This window comes from Syngnathoides biaculeatus, chromosome 14, assembly GCF_019802595.1.
Source record: "Syngnathoides biaculeatus isolate LvHL_M chromosome 14, ASM1980259v1, whole genome shotgun sequence".
NCBI lineage: Eukaryota > Metazoa > Chordata > Actinopteri > Syngnathiformes > Syngnathidae > Syngnathoides > Syngnathoides biaculeatus.
The window spans coordinates 7,036,188-7,057,345 of NC_084653.1; the positions used below are offsets into that span (position 1 = coordinate 7,036,188).

Below are 21,158 nucleotides of genomic sequence, written 5' to 3' on the forward strand. Positions count from 1 at the left end.
TATTAAGACGAGAAAGACTTTCTAAAAAAAAAAAAAACCTAAAACTCCTGTTTTCACAAGTGTTTTAAGTCTTTTGAGCGGGATCATAATAATCAGTTTTATGATTTTCATTCTCCAAAAGCAGTAGTCATATAACTGAACAGTTTTGTTCTCATTCAGTTAAAGTCTGAAGACCTAAAAAAAAAAACCTTACGAATTTTGCAGTCTTCTATTCATTCTTCTGATTTACCCAAACCCGGCTTTACACTATCAGCTGAATGTGAGGAGAAGGGGGAGGGGATAAGTGTTCTGGTAAAAACGACACTTCATTTGAATTCACAAATTTTATTCACTTCAACATTGAATGAACATTTTGAAATGAACCTTTAACCCTGATTCCTGTTTTACAGAAAAACTCGCCAATATCGGATTTGTGTTGACCTGGTAAGTAGAAGCCAGGTCGTCAGTGATCTATTCTCATAGAATGTTTTGAACGTGTGTGTACACAACTGCACCAGACATTAAACACCGGACACTTTTCACTTCTTAAATACTCTTTCAAAAAAGATTGGATTTGGCTGGCACAATGCAACTGATTTCACTGAGTTGACACAAAAACAAAAAGAAAAACTCCCCCCTGTTGTCCCAAACTGGCTCAAACACACAACAACAGCAACAAAAAAAATCGCTCCAAAATAATGAAAAACAAACATACACTGATAACAATCTATCCCATTTTGGGTATTTACAGACATTACAGAATAGAAATAGAATTGCCACGTGTTTGTTGTGGCTCAAAAAAGTAGATTGTCATCAACTGCATCAAAGTGTAGCACAAATTGTTTTTTTTTTCTTTTTAAAGTTCATTTTCTGGACGTTGTTGCTGCAACAAACAAAATACCACAACATGACAGGGATTTGTTGTCTAGCAAATATCACTCAGTAACTGCTTCTTTTTAAAGTCGTCCGTGTGTCTTATCAAAATAACTGCCCTTGTTTAAAGCCAGGAACATCAACAATTTGAAATAGCACTTAGATATTCTAACCATCATAACAATTACAATAACAATAATGATGATAATAATAATCATAGATAGCAATAAATAAGGTTGGTGGGACTCAAGTGCGGGGGAGGCAGAGTTAGACACGAGACTAGGGGCACTAATTAAAGATGGAAAAAATTAGGGTGTAATGGGAAGGATAAACTACCACTTTTAAAGTGATAGGCTGCACAAGTCCCTCCCCCAAAAGTTTCGGGCTTCTTCTTGCCACACATGTGGATGATGCTGGGAAAGGTTCAAGGTGGGGAGTTTACTGTCCCTTTGCGCCACAACCTTCTTCTCCTTGTTTCCCTGACAAAACAGTCGATGGTGTCCTCTTGTGGTTTCTTTATTAGGCTCAGAGTTTGATGAGATTTGAGCGGGGGAATGGAGCTGGGTCGGTTAGGGGATGAGACAAGAGAAGGGGACCGAGACATCCATAAAATCGTCAAGTCAAGTCAAGTGCTAGATAGGATTGGTAGTGATTCTCAAGGGTTATGCGGGATGTTTGGTTGGTCTTCTCAGGAAAAGAACAGCAATAGCAACACAAGTGTCCGTCCTGAGGTTTACGAGGTCTCCAAAGTCCATGAGATGTGCTCGACTCAAAGGGTTCAGGGTGACGTGGTGTTCAGACTCAAGAGAAAGATAAACACATCTGTCTTTGGCTCAAGCTGATCCTACGCTTCCAACCCTTTGCTAGGTGCTCTTTAATTGATCACATGAGCAGCTTTAGTTGAGCTATCGTGGTGTTTCACATTTACACATAGCCCACTAATTGTGTCTAGGGGCCAAAGTAAAAAGTTAGTCTACGATTGTCATAATGAAATGTTTCTGGCCAGTGGTTTATGATTCCTGTGCCTACTTCAACTAAACACTTAGTCCGAACTCCATTGCTGGAGTTTCTTTGTCCTTCCATTCCAATAGTTCCCTCGGTGTTTCTTTGTTGTGTTTGGCCTTCTCTACCTCTGGTAGTCAGGCTGCTCTCTGGGACTAGATGACGAGCTTCCTAGAGCCAGAGGACCACCTGGTCGGGATTGACCCTTGTCCTTGCTCTCCTCCTGAGTCAAGTTGTTCCCAGAAGACCCTTGGCTAGAGTTGGAGGAAGCTTGAGGCTGGTTCAGTCCTCCTGTGCTCCCACCACCACTCCCCTCTGACTGGTAGATTTCCTCTGTCCCATCCTCACTGGACTCTGGGTCCTCTGAACCCGAGAGTAGCTCCTCCTCCCGATATTCGCTGACATCCACGCCTCCGCTGGCGGTGGCCCCCTCGCTAAGCTCCTTGAGGCGGCCGTGATGCTTGACGTGGTAGCGTTGGTTCTGGAAGAACTTGATGATGGTGTGTTTGGGCAGGTCCAGCTGTGCCGATAAGGTGTGGATGGCTTCTTGGTCTGGATACAGGCCAACATCCTGGATGAAGCTCTGCAGGATGCCCAATGCCTCCAGAGAGATCTAAAATGTGTGGATCAGGAGAGAAAATTTAGTCCAGCCACAGCTGCATACATGTAAGACAGAATGATACCTTTTTATCATTATATCAGAGATTTCCCAAACTGTGGTGTGGTGGTCCGGTATAATGAGGAGGCAAATGTTTGCATGAATAAAGTTTATGCCTTAATTGTCTTCGTGTATACAGGTTTTCTTTTGACTACCTTCAGGAAGTAGATGGGTGTGTGGCTTCAAAAGTTTGAAAAAAAAATCAATTAAAACGATAACTTTGTGACAAATGTGGCCTCTTGCTGCTGCACTACAGACAACTTTTTCAAAGTTGTGTGGGGCTGAGGGGATGCGTCGACGCAGTTGGGCAGTCAGGTTGTCGAAAGGAGTGTTTTTGTGAAATGAGTGATCTCGACCAGGGATGTCTGAACTTCGATGCAGGCACTCCTGGGGCATGGCTGTGCGTTCTAGGGGTGCGCAGGATTAAAAGTGTAACAGCGGTCTGCTATAGTAATTAGAAATTTACGATGCTACAAAATTTAAAAGTTTAAATCGGAAAATGTCCTCAATTTTTTTTAACAGTTGCCTCTATTGTCTTTATTTATTTTGCAGGTGTGTGGAGGGGAGTGAGTGTGCACAAAAGCTATGAAGGTGTTGAAGCCGATGCATTTGGGCAAATATTGATCTGGACGTGGTTGTCAGGGGCATGGCCAAACAACTGCCCTGGGTGGTACCACCTCTGACAGCTGTCAAACAGCTGCTTTACATTGGACACTAATTAGACCAGGCATTTAAGTTTTGAATGTGTCATCGGTATTGGCCAGTTCGTTGCGTTGGATTGCTGCATCTTGAATTCTATTCACTATTGTGCGTAAATTGCAAGCCTTTTGTAGATTATCCATTTGTCACAGCATATCTGTGCCTCAATAGTCTTGTTACATTTTTGTTCACGTGGCAAATGTCGCCTCATAGTCATCGGACCTTGCTTCATGTTTTTGGATATTGCCTATAGCCTAACGATTTTGTGCTTCTGCCTATTTTGGACTGCCTATGTGTGTATGACCTCAGCCTGGAATAAAACCACCCTCAACACCATGCCGTTGCCTGGGATTCCTGCACTTGGGTCCAGCTCTGTGACTCGTGTTCATGACACTAGTAATCCCATACTGTGATTACAGTATGATTGGGAGTGTGCAGGCACCCTCATGGGTACAGTGATGGCCTGGAAGTTGTACTGTACCACATTTACAACAAAAAAGGTTAAATTTGAACATTTGTTTTATTATATTACATATGCCTGCTATAAACATGCTGCTTTGTTTTAATTTTTTTTTTTTTTGTAGAACAGTGTGTGTCTCTTAAAAAGTTTGGGAAAAGGCTTATCAACACAATACTGTACCTTTGTACGCAATCTTGTCTTTTTGCTGCTTCCAGCGCTACTAGTGGTGCTCTGTGCACCTCCAGCACTCGTTACGACAGTCTGCGCTCCCTCATCGTTAATGGGAGCCGATAACAGCTCCTCTCGCATAGGAGATGAACGGTGCTCCTTTATCTGGGGCGGGGGTGGTCTGTGGAGCGCCTGCCGAGAAAGGCAAAAGAGCTAATTAATGGGGCGCAATGACCCCTGATCAAGACTACAGCCTGGAGAAAAGCACAGAAATGAGATCCATAAAAAAAAGCTTTATTTCAAATGTTTGGACTTTTTACATCAGACAGATATGTTTGCATGTTGTTAAAGCAAACGGTAGCCAGGGCTTTCAGGGTGAAACGAGGGCGTTCACAGTCCACATTCTGTCACGAACTATTAACCTGCTTGACGAATTGACAATCTAACTATCATGTATCCATGATACCTTTGACCTAATGTGATGGAGTGCAGCAGTTCTAGTGGAACACCAGCTTTCCACCTCTCTCAATTATTAAAATGTTAACTCATTCAAAGTTACAGGGTGTATCCTCCACTGATCCACATGATCCAGCTTCCACATTCATAAAAAAAAAGTTGTGAAACTGAAATAGGAATTGGACATGTTTGTTGTTCATTTGGTATATTTGAAATTATGACAAGAGGAGTGTGTTTTTTTCCCCCTCGTAGATTTGATCTGGTCTTGTTAATAGAACTACAGTACCTCATTATAATAACTACAAGGATGTTTGGAAGGACACATTGCAGTCATATAAAACTTCCCTTCATTTTCCTAGCCGCTTATCCTCACAAGTGGTTGCAGGAGTGCTGGAGCCTATCCCAGCTGGCAACGGGCAGGAGGCAGGGCAGACCCTGAACTGGTTGCCAGCCAATTGCAGCACACATGGAGACAGACAACAGTCACACTAACAATCACACCTAGGGGCAATTTAGAGTGTCAATAAATGCATGGTTTTTGGGGGATATAAGAAGAAGGCGTCAGGAAGTGAATCCGGCGTAAAAAATTGTGCCAAACAAATATGTGCGTTCATCTGAGATGACACGCTGTGGCGACCCCGAAAGGGACAAGCCGAAAGAAACTACTACTACTACGAAGAGGAAACCCGAGTGCCTGGAGAAAACCCACGCAGGTACGGGGAGAACACGCAAACTCCGCACAGGCAGGGCCAGGATTGGACCCGGGTCCTGAGAACTGTAAGCATCTCTTTACAGCTGCACCACCACGCCATTCATATAAAACTTAATTTTTAATTCTATTCTCTATTTTTAAGAGCCTCAATTGAATGCCATGCTTTGTGTATTTTTTTAACAAAGCAATTTTTGTCAGCTATTTGAGAAAATCAGATGTCAAAGAACTGAACCTTTATAGTTGATCAACGGAGGACTCCAACCGAGTTATTTAGGAATAAAAACTAAGAAGGAGGAATTATTTTCCAAAATAAGACAAATACCACCCCCCCCCCAAAAAAAAATAATAATCTTGCCATGCTATTGTATTGTGTAATGGGTCAGATCTGTTGAGTAAACCAAATCATTATTTCACCAGATTAATATTATTTATGAAATTTACAAGTCTAAATCTGGATGTCTTTTTTTTTTCCAGAAGAAGCAAAAAGGCCTTTTGGAAAAGAGCTCTTCATTTGTACCATCCGAAATGTAAAACGGATCATCTCTCATTCCCAACCAAGCTGCTGTGCTGTGAGAAATCAAGAGTGGCGCCACGGAAAAAGAACCAATTCCACTTAATTTGTCTGAAAATTATATTTCACTTCCAGAGTTATCTTGTTCATCTATCTGTGCCAGTGATCTATAGTGACAGGTGGAACAATGAATTGCTCTTCCATTCAATGGCAAAAGGTCAAATAAACCTGTTGCCATTCATACAAGAGAATGATGGATGGTTTTGTGCTAGTATATGAGATTTTTATTGAATTAAACGGGCCCATGCTTCACACTGTGTAAATCAATGTGTCAGTAAATTGAGAAAAGATCATTATTATTTCCATATTCATACTTTTTGTGTCATTTTTGTTTGGTAGTGTGTTATACACATTTTCGAATGTAAAATGGTTGCCTTGGCTCAATAAACGCTCAGAAGTACTGCTACAAAGTACTTTTTAATGTACTTTTACTGACTTACCACTGTTGACTGTTTGTTGTGTTTGACCTATAAAATGTGAAGATTCCAAACCCCAAAATGGCCTCCTTACCTCTGCACCCAAAAATCTGACCCCCAAATTTGTCATTATACTTTGAGCAGTAAGGGAGAATTTGCTTGCAGCCGATGAGAGTTGCATGCTGAGAAAAACAAGCCTGGGATTGTGAATGTCGTTGCCCTTCTAAAAGCTAAAGGGATCAAGTGTTGCGAGACTTGGCTTGTTTGTCAGAAGGTGGCGACGTGTTGTGGTCGTGTCACTTTAAGAGCAGGGCGGGGTCCTCCGCCGCTGGAATGTCCAGCTATAAATCTGCGGCGCATTAAAATTAAAGGAGTCACGTAAAGATAATAGTCATTCTCTCTTCAATAATGACAGGGTATTACTTCAATAATGGCAAGGGAAGGCTCCGGTTTCAATTGCAGTGAAGTGGGGGGGTTGGTCAGTTTACAGGAATTTGGTATGTTTATATTTTCCTTCCCTGGCCTATGCTTCCCTTCTTTAACGGAAAGTGACATATTTAGATGTTGAGAAATTCCTTGAAAAACCTTTCGTCGTCCCTCCTCCATCTCTGCTCACATCTAATGCATCATGAATGATTAGTTGAAGAAGGCTCAAAGTCAAGCTCAGCCAACTCAAAATGGATCATGCCAGAATCTCTGCCTCCCTGGCTCCTCCTACTTTCGTCCCACTTTTCACACCTCTGGTTTCCGAACTAATGACAAAATCTATTAATCTAGAAGAAAAAAAACTCTAGTTTTTTTGCCTTTTTTTTTGCCAGCAGTACTAGTTGTCCTCATCTCATATGCAAAACATGACAAAATATGAACCTATTTATCATAAGAGTAGCAATTAATAAGGCCATCTATGGATGAAAGACAGGGATTTCTTCAAATGAGGAAAGAAGACAAAGTGAAGCAAAAGAGTAAGATGATGAACGTTCTCTTTTCATATTCTACTAAATGTTCTGGGCATTTATTTATGAAAACAGTGTTTATCAGACAAAGTTTGAAGTCTTTAGTTAGAGGTGAAACCTTTTTTTAGGGGGCAATGTTGATTTTGTACACTAAACACGGAAAAAAAATGGTCATCCATGAAAAATTGATATGAGCTCAAGCATTAATGTTGCATTCAAAACATCAACGGAACTGACAAAGCAACAAAATAATTCCATTCAGTTGAGTCACTCAAAAGATGTTTTCATTTCAATGAGTTATTTTGTAAATGTATATATTTGTGGTAAAATATTTTGTCGAAGCTGCTTTGCCTCACCAGTCCAATTCTAATTGAGAAACATGTTTTAAAAAAGATAAACACAATAATTATCTCCAAAACCCTGCTTGAGAACAGCTCGTTTTAAGAATGTGTCATGGTCTCCATGATGATTTTGCACTGGCTGACTCGTCGTACTTGGGTTTTCAGCAACCTTCCACCCTGCTTGTGATTGTCATATCTTCAGAGCATGACAGTACAACCATGAACTCCTTGAACCACAAGTACAGTTTGTTGTTGTTGCTGTTTTTAAAAATAAACAGTAGTTATTCTCACAGCAATAGTGTCAAAGCCGCTTGACTCTCTATTTTCCTGCCTGAATGTGTGCACTCTCCTGTCTTTAAATGCACAGTTGCAAAAATTAAGATTCCTGTAAATTGAGGCAAATCACAGCACAGAACGATAAAAGAATTATAAAACATCAAATATTCATCTTCTCCTTAATGAGCCCTGGTCCTCGCCCTGTGAGGTGGGAGGCTGAGAGGTGCACACGTGTGACCACCAGAGACGCCATTAACACGGAGATAAATTTGTAATGAAGAAGAGAAAAATCACTTTTCTGTTAGTTTTGTGCTTCATTTAAGGCATCCGGTTATCACTAAGTGTGTTTGTTTGCTCATTTACTCACGTTTGTGTGTGTGTGTGTGTGTGTGTGTGTGTGCGTGTGTGTGTGTGTGTGTGTGTGTGTGTGTGTGTGTGTGTGTGTGGTGTGTGTGTGTGTGTGGCCATGGCACTTTCTTGTGTTATTGTGAAATGATTATTTAGATTAAAAGAGTGCATACGCTATGTCACTGAGACAACCTAGTGTTGCAGATGGCTGCATGTGTGCTCTCTGAGGCCATTGCTTTAATTTAAAGTGATAGTTTGTGAATGTGCTATTCATTCCCTTGATCTGGAACTGGCTCTGTTAATTGTGGGTTAAACGCTTTCAAACTTTTCTGTGTAAATCTTGACGACTTACTCACCAGATACATGTGTATATCCAGTTTTCCATGACAACTGGATAGGGTTAGGTTTGAACTTAGTTAGGGTTGAACTTTATAACCCCTGTTATTGCTCTAATCCAACGATGAAATATTGGAGGAATAACTTTGACAGACAGACAAGCTGACAGACAGGCAGGAGCCAATTTTGCATCTTTTCTATTAAACTCAGACACACACAGAGGGGACCATGTGCCGAGGAATTGTTTCGACTTGTTCTAGTCCTTGACTCCTGGGGTCCGACTTGCCTCTACACAAATGCGCACGCACACAGACATGCAGCCATGCACAAACACACACACACCCACACCCACAGAGTCTTGCAGCAGAAATCAATTTAGCAAAAACAATACAGAAATTATTTATAAGGGCAGGCTGTGCCAAATTAGCTGTGGGATGCACTTAACTGCAAACGGCATATGAATAAAATCTGTACAGCAAGCACGGGGGCTGTGTCACTCATGAAGAAATGTGAGGTTGTTGTGAAGGGGTGGGGGGGTGCTCACAAAACACACACACGCGCGCGCACACCTACACATTCTTACCTGCCCACCTAATAGAGACACACTCCCAAAGCCTCCCAGCCATGAAGCAAAAAGCACATGCTAATGTAAACTTGTGTGCGTGCGGGTGTGTTTGTGTGTGTGGTTCCACCACTCCACATCCATTTTTAATTTAGCATTGTGTGCTCGCTTTTGCCCTATTGTCCGAAGACAAAGCAGCACTCACAGTGATCAGTGCGTGCGACACATGGGACACACGTGTGGTGGGTTTGTGGTCACCTCCCATGAAGATATATATGCACATGTCCTATACTGTATATATTTAGATGTATTAAATATACTCTGGCACACACCTCATTGGCCATTAATAAATCAGCAGCCCTTCACCACATGTGGTTATGGTTGGGGGATGAATTAGGAACCTCTAAAAGGACCCACAGTATTTTAAGATCACGAGAGGAGCAGAGGAATGTCTTCACGGTGCCACCGCAGCTTCCTTCCTCTCCCGCCTTCAGTCTTTAATAAAAAGCTCACCATTTGCACGCTGAGTCATGACATGTGGTGGACTGTGAGGGGGTAACAATTTTATTCAGGCAATGTGACGGCAACCATCATTAGCCTTTTGGAGTGGTTAACACCACTGATGGGAAAGAGCGATGTATAAAGACTTTGTTGCTGTGGATTTTGCAGCTATCTGTAGTTCCTTTCTCCCCAATAACACTTTACTTTTATGATATCTGTAGTTCATAAACTTTAGTTTGTATATATAGGCTTGTTACTTTTTTCCCCCCGCCTCAAGTGGCGGCATGACATGGAAAAGAGGTAAATGAAAAGAGTCAATTGCAGTTCAAATCATGATTGATTGCCTTACATCTTGGATGCAGGAACGTGACTCATTGTTGATAATGGAAAAAAAAAGAGAAGCAACATATTCTCTATCCATGATCTTATTTAAGAAACTTGTTTCAGCTAAAAGAATGAAGTGTGGCGTTTTTGTAGCGTAAGAGTTGAGTCAAAGCTAATTCGCTTTTGAACAAGTGGCACATATCGTGATTTTATTTTTCCTCTCCTCATCATGACCACTGTAAGTTATTAAAAGAGATGATCCGTTTTTTCATTGTGTCCTTTGCATTGCAGGAGAACTGCAGTCTATTTGGCTGACTTTGGACAAGAGGTGGGGCACCCTCGGGTCGCCAGGCACACTTACATTCACACCTATGGACAGTTTGGAGTTTTAACATGCATGGTTTTGGAATGTAGGTAGAACCTGGAGTACCAGGTAAACCCACACAGACATGGGGGGCATGTTAACCCCACATAGGAAGACCGGTGTTATGATTCAAACCTCTATACCTCAGAACTGTGAGGCAGACATACGAACTAACGGGACACAGTGTTTTGCCAATTACATTAATGTTAACTGAGGGCAGCACGGTGAATAACTGGATAGGATGTCTGTCTCACAGCCCTCGGCACCCGGGTTCAAATCCGGCCTCACCTATGTCGAATTTGCATATTCCCCTTGCCTGTGTGGGTTTTCGTCAGCTATTCCGGCATCTTCCCACATCCTAAAAATTTGCATCGTAGATTAGTTGAAGACTGTAAGTAGCCCGTAGGTGTGTGTGTAAGCGTGAATGGTTGTTTGCATGTGCCCTGCTACTGGCCGGCGACCAGATCAGGGTGTACCCAGCCTCTCGCCCGAAGATTGCTGGGACGGGCACAATCACACCTGGAACTCTATTGAAGAGAAGCGGTACGGAAGCTGAATAACTGAATAAATGAAGGAATGTTAACTGATTTATAGAAAATTATACATTGGAACCACTATAGTCAAATGAGTTTACTTCATCGTCGAACAGACCCCATTCTAAAATCTATTAAAACCTTATGCAATGTTTTGAGCAACATTGAAAGTGAAGTGAAGCTTTTCATAATAAACACAAAAGCTTCTTCATTAATGTGGTGAGTTGCCTCATGCTTCTCACTTGTTTTCAATTGTCACCTACAGTAAGGTGGAAATAAGTTACATATTGCTAATTATCTAAAGTTAAAATGCTGAAAAAGTTGATTAGATAAAGTTATGATGGTGTTAGCTTTACAAATGTCCGTTCCGTAGTTCTCATAGTACTCCTTTTTGGGGCTTCACCTTCTTTTGAAATATGTTTTGGGACAAGGCAAATTAAGGGAAAATGTAAATACATCCATCCTTTGCGACTTGACGAACTGAGTGGTCAAATTCAAAGTTTTACAACCAGAGGGGTGTCTGACTGAAAAGGTGCCGCGGTAATTTATTTCATAAATGTTATAAAAGACACTTTAATATTTTATGTAATGAACTGCTTGCCTTCTTATTGTTTAGTTTTCAATTTTTTCGCGGTGCGTTGATTAACTCTTTGACATTCTTCTGTTTGGCAGAACACGTTTCATTTATGAAAAAGAAACAGTTCATTCATAAAGCTAATAGTCTTGCCTTGAGTTTAATTTGACTAAAAAGCATTGTCGACAAATTAGAGCCAAGTATCACAATTGAGGGAGTTTAGGGGTCTAAAACGATCTCTGTGTTCTTTAGACTTGCTCCTAACCAGTTGTAGTTTTTGAAGTCCAGAGTAAAGAGTAAACACAGAAACATTCTCTCCCTCTTTAAAGCCTTGTGTAGATGTAATGTGGCATTTCCTGTTGTGCCACACAGAAACCAAGTTTACGCTTCACTCTGCTGGGACAAAAATTAATGCCAAAGTAACAATACCAACATTTTCCTTTTGCTTTTTAAATTTCAACGATTCCAGGAGAACCGCAACGTCAGTCTCGGTTCCATTTGGTTCTTGGTTCTCAAATCTGAACCCTAATAATGACCATGAATTAAAAAGTCCTGAGATTAACAGGTTCAAGTTTGTTGAAGTCATTGTGCTAATCAAAGTTGTGACACATTTGAGGGTAGCATCTGGTTTTGTACTTGTGTATCTTGGTAGGCGGTTTATTGATGGGATCAAAATGTGTAAATAACTATAAGTGAAGAGACTCGAAGATGGGCTCCATGTTGACATCTTGAAAAATTGTGTTAACATATTTGAATGCACTGATTGTTTTTGCATCTGTGTCGCCTGTAGCAGTAGTAGTAGTGCTGGTAAAAAAAAAAAAAAAAACAATAATAATGACCAAGGGAGCACAGTGGCCCAAATAGAGTGTTGGCCTCACAGTTCTGAGGACTGGGGTTCGAATTCCGGCCCCGGCTGTGTGGAGTTTGTATATTCTCCCAGTGCCTGCATGGCTTTTCTCCGGGCACTCCAGTTTTCTCCAACATCCCACAAACATGCATTCGTTTGAGACTCTAAATTGCCCCTAGCTGTCATTGTGAGTGCGACTGTTGTCTCTCTCTATGTGCCTTGCGATTGGCTGGCAACCAGTTCGGGATGTACCCTGCCTCCTGCCCGATGACAGCTGGGATAGGTTCCAGCACTCTGTCACTCCTTATGAGGATAAGAAGCTCAGAAAGTGGATGGATGGCTGGGTAAACATACTGTAAGTAGTGTGTCTCGCTCGTTTTCGCTCTACTATACCGACCACTTTACTAACTAAGCTCACTAGGGGTGGGCGGCGAATAAGGACGCTATCATTGTCAACGTCGGTTGACTGGCTGCGTAAGAATCATCTGATTCTGATTCTGATTCTGAAGTACGTATGTGAAACGGATCCAGCCTGTCAGTCCTCACTCATTGAATCACATTGCAAAATGGCACAAACTGAATCGTTGTATGTTGCATTGTACTTTCAATTCAGGTTCTATTTTTTTTTTTTTTTAATTGTGCGCAACGCAGAAAGTCTGTGCGTACAGACCACATCAACAGTGCGCAATTGCAAATACACACAGCTTAGAGGCAACATTGCATCCAGGTGTGCTCGTTCAGATGTATGCTTCAATAGGATCCGTTGAAGTCATTGCAGTGCAGCCAAAAAAATGTTTAAAGGCAGTTTTTGTACCTGTGTGTCCTGCGGCAGGTGGAGGACTGTGTGTAGCCTCTCGCTGTGATGGTGCCGTGACTCCTCCTCATATGCCAGGTCCCTGTCGGTCTGCGGAAGCGCCAAGAACCGGCGGATGGTGCACAGGTTCTCCCATAAGGTGCGGTTCTCCGGGCTTGGATTTTCTTTCCAGCGGAGCAGTTCGCACAGCCATCCCTGTGATGACAGACAGAGGAGGACCAGATGTAAAGAGTCAAGAGAGAGTCATGTCAAATCATTTAAACTGGACAGAAATGTACAAACTGACCAACGTGCGAGCAGCTCTTGAGGAAAGGTTTCAGTCATTTAAAAATTAACTGCAGTCGACTTTGCTGTTGTCTCTTTACATCTTTTAAAAGTTGCTCCATCAACTGTGGAGCTTGAAAAATGTAGTTCTTTTGAAAATGTAAGGAGCTGAAAGAACAGTTTCCTGATTTTAAATCTATGGAGTAAAAGTAAAACTCCATCAGGAAAAATAAGTACAGATGCTGGTAAACCCAGTTACTAGCCACTACTAACAGTCAGCATCAAAGAAAAAAGTAGCTCTGCAGTTCGGGTAAAAGCAGACCAAAGACAAAGGAAATGTGCTTTAAAGTCTGCAGGGTGTATGAGGTAGGTGTACATCCAGAAAGGGAGATGGAGATGATTCAATTATGTCTGCTAGACTGGCTCTGTTTGTGACACCAGCTGTTGTGTTGAAGCCGCCACCTCAGGCAGCGTGTGACGCTAATAGGCTGATCATCTCTTGCTGCTGCTCGTGCCATCCTGGTGGTCAGCTGCAGCAGATGGGTGCAGTGAACTATGACCCCCCCCCCCCACACACACACACACACCACCCTTCGACTTCCACCCTGACCTGGGGGACCTCGCTAACCATGCACACACAGACAACCTCAAGCATGCAAGTACTGTATAGAAATTGCATATGCAAGTCATTCACCAGCATACGGCAGGTAGCACTTACACGCTACTGTCTTACTGCTTGAATAGCTTAATTCCTAGCATGGGAAGAAATGTGGCAATGTGTCCAGATTTTCAGGAAAATTAGGCCTTAAAGAGCATACAAAATGTGGACATAGAACTCTAATAATTATAATACCGTAAATGACATCAGCGCAGTCATAAGTAGTCATGTGGATGACTAAGCAGTAGTGTTGTATCTGTTCAAATGGATAATAATAAAAAAAATAATAATATTAATAATAATAATAATAATAATAGGTGGCACAGTGGATCAGATGGAAAGCGTTGGCCTCACAGTTCTGAGGGCCCGGGTTTAATCCTCACCCAGCCTGTGTGGAGTTCTCCCCCGTGGTGTGATTGTGAGTGTGGCTGTTTCTCTCTATGTGTCCTGCGATTGCCAGGCAACTAGTTCAGGGTGTACCATGCCTCCTGCCAAAAACCTGCATGGTAGGTTTAATTGAAGAATTTAATTGCCTGAAGGTGTAATTGTGAGTGTGAATGGTCATTTGTTTCGATGTGCCCTGCTATTGGCTTGGAACCAGTTCTGCCCGAAGTTTGCTGGGATATGCTCCAGTACTCCCGCAACCCTTGTGAGGATATGCGGCTCAGGTGATGGTTGGATGAACGGATAGATAATCATGGATTACACATATATAGCATTTTAAAGGCACATCAAGATGCTTTACATTTGCACACATTATTCATTCACTCCTTGGTCACACCGTGTGGTGGTTAGCCACTTGTGTATCCACAGCTGCCCTCGGACAGTCTGATCTAAGTATGGCTGCTATTCTGCACCCAGAGGCCCTCCGACCACCACCAAATATCCAATAACATAAATCTATTGGCAATCCGGCTAAGCGTCTTGCTCAGGGACACAAAGACAACAGCTGGTAAATAAACCGGTGAAACCTCCGGTTGCAGGGTGTATGCTTACACTCTGTGCCACCCCACCTACAACGTAATTAACATGTTCAATTTTGTTTTAAAAAGTTTTGCACCCATTCCCATTCGGCTTGCTAGGATTCTCAGCTCAGGCCAGTATTAAGCATTTTTTACAAACAAAGTTCTTTGATTCTGATATTTTGTATCTGGTTTCTTGTTTTTGAGATCTGTACTTTGAGTCACCGATAGTGTTTTTTCGAGGTAATATTTGTTCAGTTCTGACTTGATGATGGTCTGACTGTGAATGGTTGTCTGTTTCCACATGTGCCCTGTGATTGGCTGGCGACCAATCAAAATCAGATGGGGTAGGCACCAATCTATCCATGAACTTAATGAGGACAAGCACCAAAATGGATGGATGAATGTTTGTGTGGTTTGACTGGATGAGTTTTTGAGCTCTCTTACCTGACTCTTGTTGGCAGCCACCTTGGCAAAGAGCGCTTGGGAAACCTTGGCTCGCTTCATCTCCTGCTGGATTTCGTCGTAGATCCCCGATGTGATGTTGACTAGCGATTCCAGCTTGATTGGTAGGTCAGGCACGGGTCCTGTTGGCTTTGGCTGGGCAGGGGACAAGTAATTGAAACGCTGAGTTTAGGTTCTAGGAAATTTCACTTGCTAATGTTAGCTAGCATAGAAAGAATTGCTGTATCCCACTTGAATTGTAGTTCCTTGTCGCACAACATAAGACACAGTTTTATCCGAGTAATGTTCAAGTGTTCTTGGGATGGCAACATGGGCAAAAAAATCTTACCACTTGCTTAAATTTTTCCCGATTTATGATACTTTCTCAGATTAATTCATGTGCCTTTTTCATGCAACATTATGCTCCAATTACATATGCACCATTTGTGTCCCGAAGAGACAAAATATACGCGGTAAATGCATGATAAAATGAACTCTAAGATACATATTTTGTATTAAGCAGTGATTAAGCAGCATTGATCTGATTGTATATTTTAGAAATGCGATTTACTGATAAACATTTGGTTTTGATAATAAACAAATTTAAACTGCTTTGAAAAAATAGCCTTTGTTGCCTGTCAAAGTAATCATGTAAATCCTTTAGAAAGGTTATATTTTGTACTAACCTTGTAACTCCTTATGCCAGCTATACGGTTTATTTTCTTTCACATCACTCTCTCAACAACAACAACAACAAAAAAGTGGATATGACATAAGTCATTTCGCTCCTCCATAGGCCAAAAGTCAAACTTGGCTCTACTACCTATTTTTTTAAATGCTAGTAATTGATTTTAGGAATAGAATTTTTGTCGTATCACCGTAAAATGATAAGTGTAAACATACTGTTTGCATAAGTGTCAGATGGCTATACTTCATGCCTCAAAATCCATCCATCCATCCATCCATTTTCCAAGCAGCGTATCTTTATTTAATTACCTAATTAATTAATTGAAGTTCATTTTGAGAGAGTTACAACAAGAAAATGGCACCAATTTGGTGGAATAGCCCATATAAAGTAGCAATAAAAATTGGAAGATCCCTGATTGACACATTGTGGTTCATCATGACCATAGAGCTGAAGTTGTTATGAACAACAAAAACAACCTTTATAGTACATAAACAGTATTTTAAACAATCCGTGTTCAGTGGCCTAAACTGTGATTCTCCATGGCCGTGCATTGTTCTCTCACACTTCAATCTTATGTATACGTTGAATATTTCCACGTCACCTGTTAACATACAGTATCCAACTCATTTAGCCTTTGCGCTTCTGTTATGTTGTTGCTGTTTGCCTGCTTCAGTTTGCATCAAGCTCTCAGACCACTCGTGTTGTTCTGAAGTTCTCCACAAAGACGTGTGCAGACATGGCTACAGCTTACATTCCAGATACCGAGATAATTTGACATAGACATAATAAATAATAGCCCACACGGCATCGGAGTTAAAAAGGCCTTATCGTTAAAAATGCTCTTTTACATCCTTTATGTTTACAATAGGCTCTTATGATAGCTTTGAAGTTGTTGTTCCATTCTACATAGAATTTGTTTAAAAAAAAAAGTAGACATTAGTCACATTATTTACAAGATATGTGAGATTGCAGAGTACTCACTGAGTTGGCTATCTTATTCTTGTTCTTCCAAATGGAGGCCCAGGTATCAGGTGTTATCTGCTCATCCAAGCTCCTCTCCCACCCTTTCTAAGCACACACCGGACACGTAGCATGTAAAAATGGAGTGTGTACGACGCCGTAAAGTCAATCGAGCTCTGAAGCTGCGTGTGTTCTACCTGGGAGAGGCGTGGCGCACCGGGGTTGGCCGAGTTGGAAGCGGGAAGCCCCACCGTGGGGTTCATGGTGCGCTCCCGCTCCTCCTGGTAGATGCGGTCCCGCTCACCCTCGGGCAGGTTGAGGAAGGTCTGCATGGCTTTCAGGTTGACGAGCAGTGACTGCGAGGCCGTGCGAGGGTCTTCCTCCTTCCTCAGGATCTCCGACAGCAGACCCTGAGTTGAAAAAGAGCGGTCCGTTATTGTGGTGGAGCAGTAAACTTGGCTGACTTCGGCGCAGACCTTTCGGCTTGCAGTTTCCACTCAACGACGCCGCAGTATGAATGGTCTGCACATGTCAGAGGTGGCACAATTACTAACACTCTGTATTTACACTACAGTAAGTAGAAGTACACATTATTGTGTAAAAGAAGACTGGTGAAAGTAGAAGTCCTAATTTGAATTCTGTTCTTCATTAAAAGTTTTTTAAAAAGTACAGAAACAGATTCAATGTCCAAAAATGAGAAGTAAAATACATTTTTACTGTTCATTTTACTGTATATACTATACAATACCCATTTTGATAGCTCAAGAAGAAAACAATGTTTTCAATCTATAAGACCGCAAACTCTGTTAACCGCGGTTTTCTTCCTATTTACTTAAATTTTTGTAGGCATACATCGACAAAAATATTACTGGGCCCATTTTGACAAAGTAAGGAGGAGAAAATGAAATAATTGTACAATATAAAGACATAACTTTAACCATCGCTCTATGTAGCTTGTGATTCACCAGAGATCGGTTCATAGAAAAATAAACTAAAACCCGATTCGTGCCACTTGAACCAGGTCATCAAAATCCAGACTAAATGATGTTTGGCAGATACATTTTTTGTCTTCTGTGGTATAAGATTATAATATTCACTATTCACTGTTTCTTTGTTGTTTCAACAAATTGTTTGGACCTTGGAAGTGCCTTTTCTTCAGTGAGGCCTACAAGCTATCGTTACATTGCTCTACTGGGGTGTGCAATAAACTGTTTAGTGCAGCATCAGGTAGTGTGAATGTGTGTGTATGGAGCGGGGGTTAAAGAGGCCAAATGACCCAGCAAGCTTCTCCGTCACGCTTCCGCTAATCCTGCTGAAAATACCTCCAAGGTGGGTGTCCGCAAATGAGCGCAAACCAGCGTGAAGAATTAAGCGTCTGACTGGAGTGGATCCCGATTAAGTATGGCATTTAACCCTTCTCACCCTCAGATAGTGGTGGTGATCTTTGGTCTGATCAATAACTTTACCATGTACTCTTAACTTGGTGTCCCACATCCTGTTTGCTTACCTGTGTGCGGTTGAAGGCCACCCGGGCAAACACCGCCTGAGAGACACTGGCTCTTTTCAGTTCATCTCGAACCTGCTGGTAGATTTCAGAGGAGACTTCTGAGGCCGAGGGGTTGCTTCCCGGATGGTCACTGCCGACCTTGGAGGAGCCTCGCGGGATGGGCGGGTGGTTGAGGAACTGCTGGTTAATAGCCTGCGGGTGCTGATGGGCCAGCAGCCGGCTCACAGCTATCTGCTGGTTGATGAGGTGGGCCATGGCGAGCTGCTGGCGCACCAGCTGCGGTGAGAGTTGAGGCGAGAGCAGCCCACCTGGGCCTAGCAGGGGCTGGAGGGCCCCAGGCGGGTGGGGTGGCGGCGGCGCGGGCACCTGGCCCGTGTGGAGAGGGGGGCTGTGGTGAAGGGGGCCATGCGGCGAAGGCTGTTGCTGGGGGAGTGGAGGCTGCTGGGGAGGCTGCGAAGGTGCCTGCGGATCTCCAGATCCCACCTTCAGGAGGGGGCCACCGCCACCCAGGTGACCGAGCTGCGCTAGGCCGGCCAAGTGAGGAGGAGGTCTCTGACCTAGCATGCAAAAGTCTGCCATGTTGTCTCGTTCAACTGAAGAGGAGACCCGGCGGTCAGTTGCTTAACCAAACATTTCCTTTGTTGTCAAAAAGAAAAGATTACCTACTTTTTATGTCAGCAGACTCTCGTCCTGACCACATCTTCTCCAAATAATCCACTGTTCAAACAAGAGGAGAAACAAGAAACAATAGAAGCATTTATGTCATACATGTATGCTGTAAACTAATCTGCAACAATAACCACCACATATGCATAAAAAATAGACTTCCAATCAAAGGAAAAATATCCAAAAATCGGATATCTCTAAAGCTGAAATGTTGTTTTTGCGCATTATTTCAGTTGTATATGTATAAGTTTACCTTGAAGAATAGTAATCATTCTTATGCATTTATTAAGGCTTTATAAAGTGTTTATACCTCAAATTTAATTCTATTTCTGAAACATTATAAACAGTTGCATTCTTTTAAATCTTTTCTTTTGCGACATGTGGCGGCATACCTATCCAATGCTGTATGGATGTAGTACTGTGTAAACACACATACGTCTTGTTGCACTTAAATGTCTAACAAAAGTGTGACTTTAACCATGACATACAGAACAAAATTTTTCATAAAGCCTGGAATGCATTACATGATTGTGCATCAATTACATTATTTCTAATGCAGAAAATGAAGTTGCATTGACCCAAATTGATGGTTAAACTAAATGTGTTCCTCTGTATTTATCGCTTGTTAATACCACGCTGTGTTTGCTGAGCCTACCTTTGATTTTCTTGTACTTCTTGTACCAGCGGCCAAACTCTTGGCATTTGGCAGTGGAGACGTTGGCATAGTAGGAGCTGTTCACAATGGACGAGATCATACTCTGAGAGAAAGGAATGACATGGACAAAAATAATTAATTATGGGCCCAGTATCAAACATCTACAGTCACAAAAAAAAAGGGACACACACACACACACACACAGTCAGTAATCACGACTGGTAGCCACCCGTGGAAACTTGAGCCAATAGAGAAGCTCAAGAGAATCTCCAGTCACACAAACACACACATATGCTTGCAATTGATCCGCTCGCTGCCATCAACGCCCCCACCAGAGCTCCATTTAAGCCCATAAATCTCCCGCAGCAGCCATTATGATGCGGTGAGAGCGCTAAACATGCAGCTGGGGAGTTAAAACACGCCAGAGTTTGATTAAAATGTAGCAATAGTTATTAATCATTTTTATTTTCTAGCTTTCTAATTGCGTGTGGCGTGAAGACAGACAACTTGTCACCACTGACGTGGTTTTGTTTTGTTGTTGTTGCTTTTCTAACCTGTGACAGAGGACACTCTTTGGCCAAAGTGCTCTGATTCATTTCCTTGAGGAGATCCTTGAGAGCGTTCCGCACAGTCGCGTGGTTCCATTGCTCGCAGGGAAGGTCCTCAAGCTTGGAAAAACTAAAAAAAAAAAAAAAAAAAATCACTTTCAAACACGAGAAAACTACTCACACTCTGAGAAGATATACAAATGTAGGCATGTCAGGAACTGTGTGCCTGTTCAGTCTGCTGTGATAGATGAAATACTTGTCGGACAGGGATTATTGCTTTCGACACAAAAGTGTTCAACTTCACACCACTGTCACGGTATTGTGCAATAGTTCAAAACACCAGCAGTGTCCAGCCTGAGTTCATAGGCCGGTAATGATTTCCAAGTCTGAAAGTTAACACTTAGTATTTTATATTAATAGTGTCTGTCCCCATTAAAATGTTAACTGTGCAATTAATTGAGATATTCACCTCGCCCTCAACCCCATGTCTCCAGTGCATTTGCTGGGTCCTTTTAACCACAAAAGAATGGATAAAATAAACCTAGAACCACGCGCATATCTCTCCCAGCGTTAAGGAGACGCGCATCAACATGTCAACAAATCCTGGCTGGTATGTGCCAAGACAATACCAACAAAAACGCCTCTCATCTGTACTTGTATCTGGTTTTATCTGTCCATCAGGGTCTTGGCTCCACTCTTCTTGGGCGTCTGATGACAGATAAATTCTTGAAGGCTTCACTTGACTTTTTGGTAATCAATTCTTTATGTACAAGCAGCTGCAGTGACATTGGGCTTTAGAGCTGGAGTGTGACTATGGCAATTACAATCTTTGTATGTAAAAAAAAAACGAAAAAAAAACTGTGACCTTTGTAGTTGAATACGGAGAGTGACCATGTGGTAGACCTCCATGAGCATGTCGGCCACTGTCGCTTCTGGAGCGTCCGTCAGGAAGTGGATTGGTAAAGGGTTCCACCTCCCCACCTTGATGACACCTGGAACGGGCAAAGGTGCATTTTTATTGAGATCTTAAGGTGAACCA

General features: G+C 42.2%; 1 protein-coding gene across 4 annotated transcripts in view; it reads right to left on the reverse strand.

The window, feature by feature from the left end:
- Positions 1 to 373: 373 nt before the first annotated feature.
- satb2 (SATB homeobox 2) overlaps positions 374 to 21,158 on the reverse strand; it is a 44,703-nt gene continuing 23,918 nt past the window's right edge. For 2 of the 4 annotated variants that reach the window (XM_061840548.1, XM_061840549.1), the window contains exons 4-14: positions 20,985 to 21,111; positions 20,126 to 20,249; positions 19,572 to 19,674; positions 18,917 to 18,967; positions 18,251 to 18,843; positions 16,941 to 17,153; positions 16,765 to 16,851; positions 15,099 to 15,251; positions 12,768 to 12,962; positions 3,852 to 4,052; positions 374 to 2,467 (exon numbers count right to left, since the gene is read on the reverse strand). In XM_061840548.1, coding sequence (XP_061696532.1) covers positions 1,979 to 2,467; positions 3,852 to 4,052; positions 12,768 to 12,962; positions 15,099 to 15,251; positions 16,765 to 16,851; positions 16,941 to 17,153; positions 18,251 to 18,843; positions 18,917 to 18,967; positions 19,572 to 19,674; positions 20,126 to 20,249; positions 20,985 to 21,111 — 2,336 coding nt within the window. In that variant the 3' untranslated portion in view covers positions 374 to 1,978. The remainder of the gene's footprint in view (positions 2,468 to 3,851; positions 4,053 to 12,767; positions 12,963 to 15,098; positions 15,252 to 16,764; positions 16,852 to 16,940; positions 17,154 to 18,250; positions 18,844 to 18,916; positions 18,968 to 19,571; positions 19,675 to 20,125; positions 20,250 to 20,984; positions 21,112 to 21,158) is intronic. The other 2 variants (XM_061840551.1, XM_061840550.1) reach the window with 2 other exon arrangements.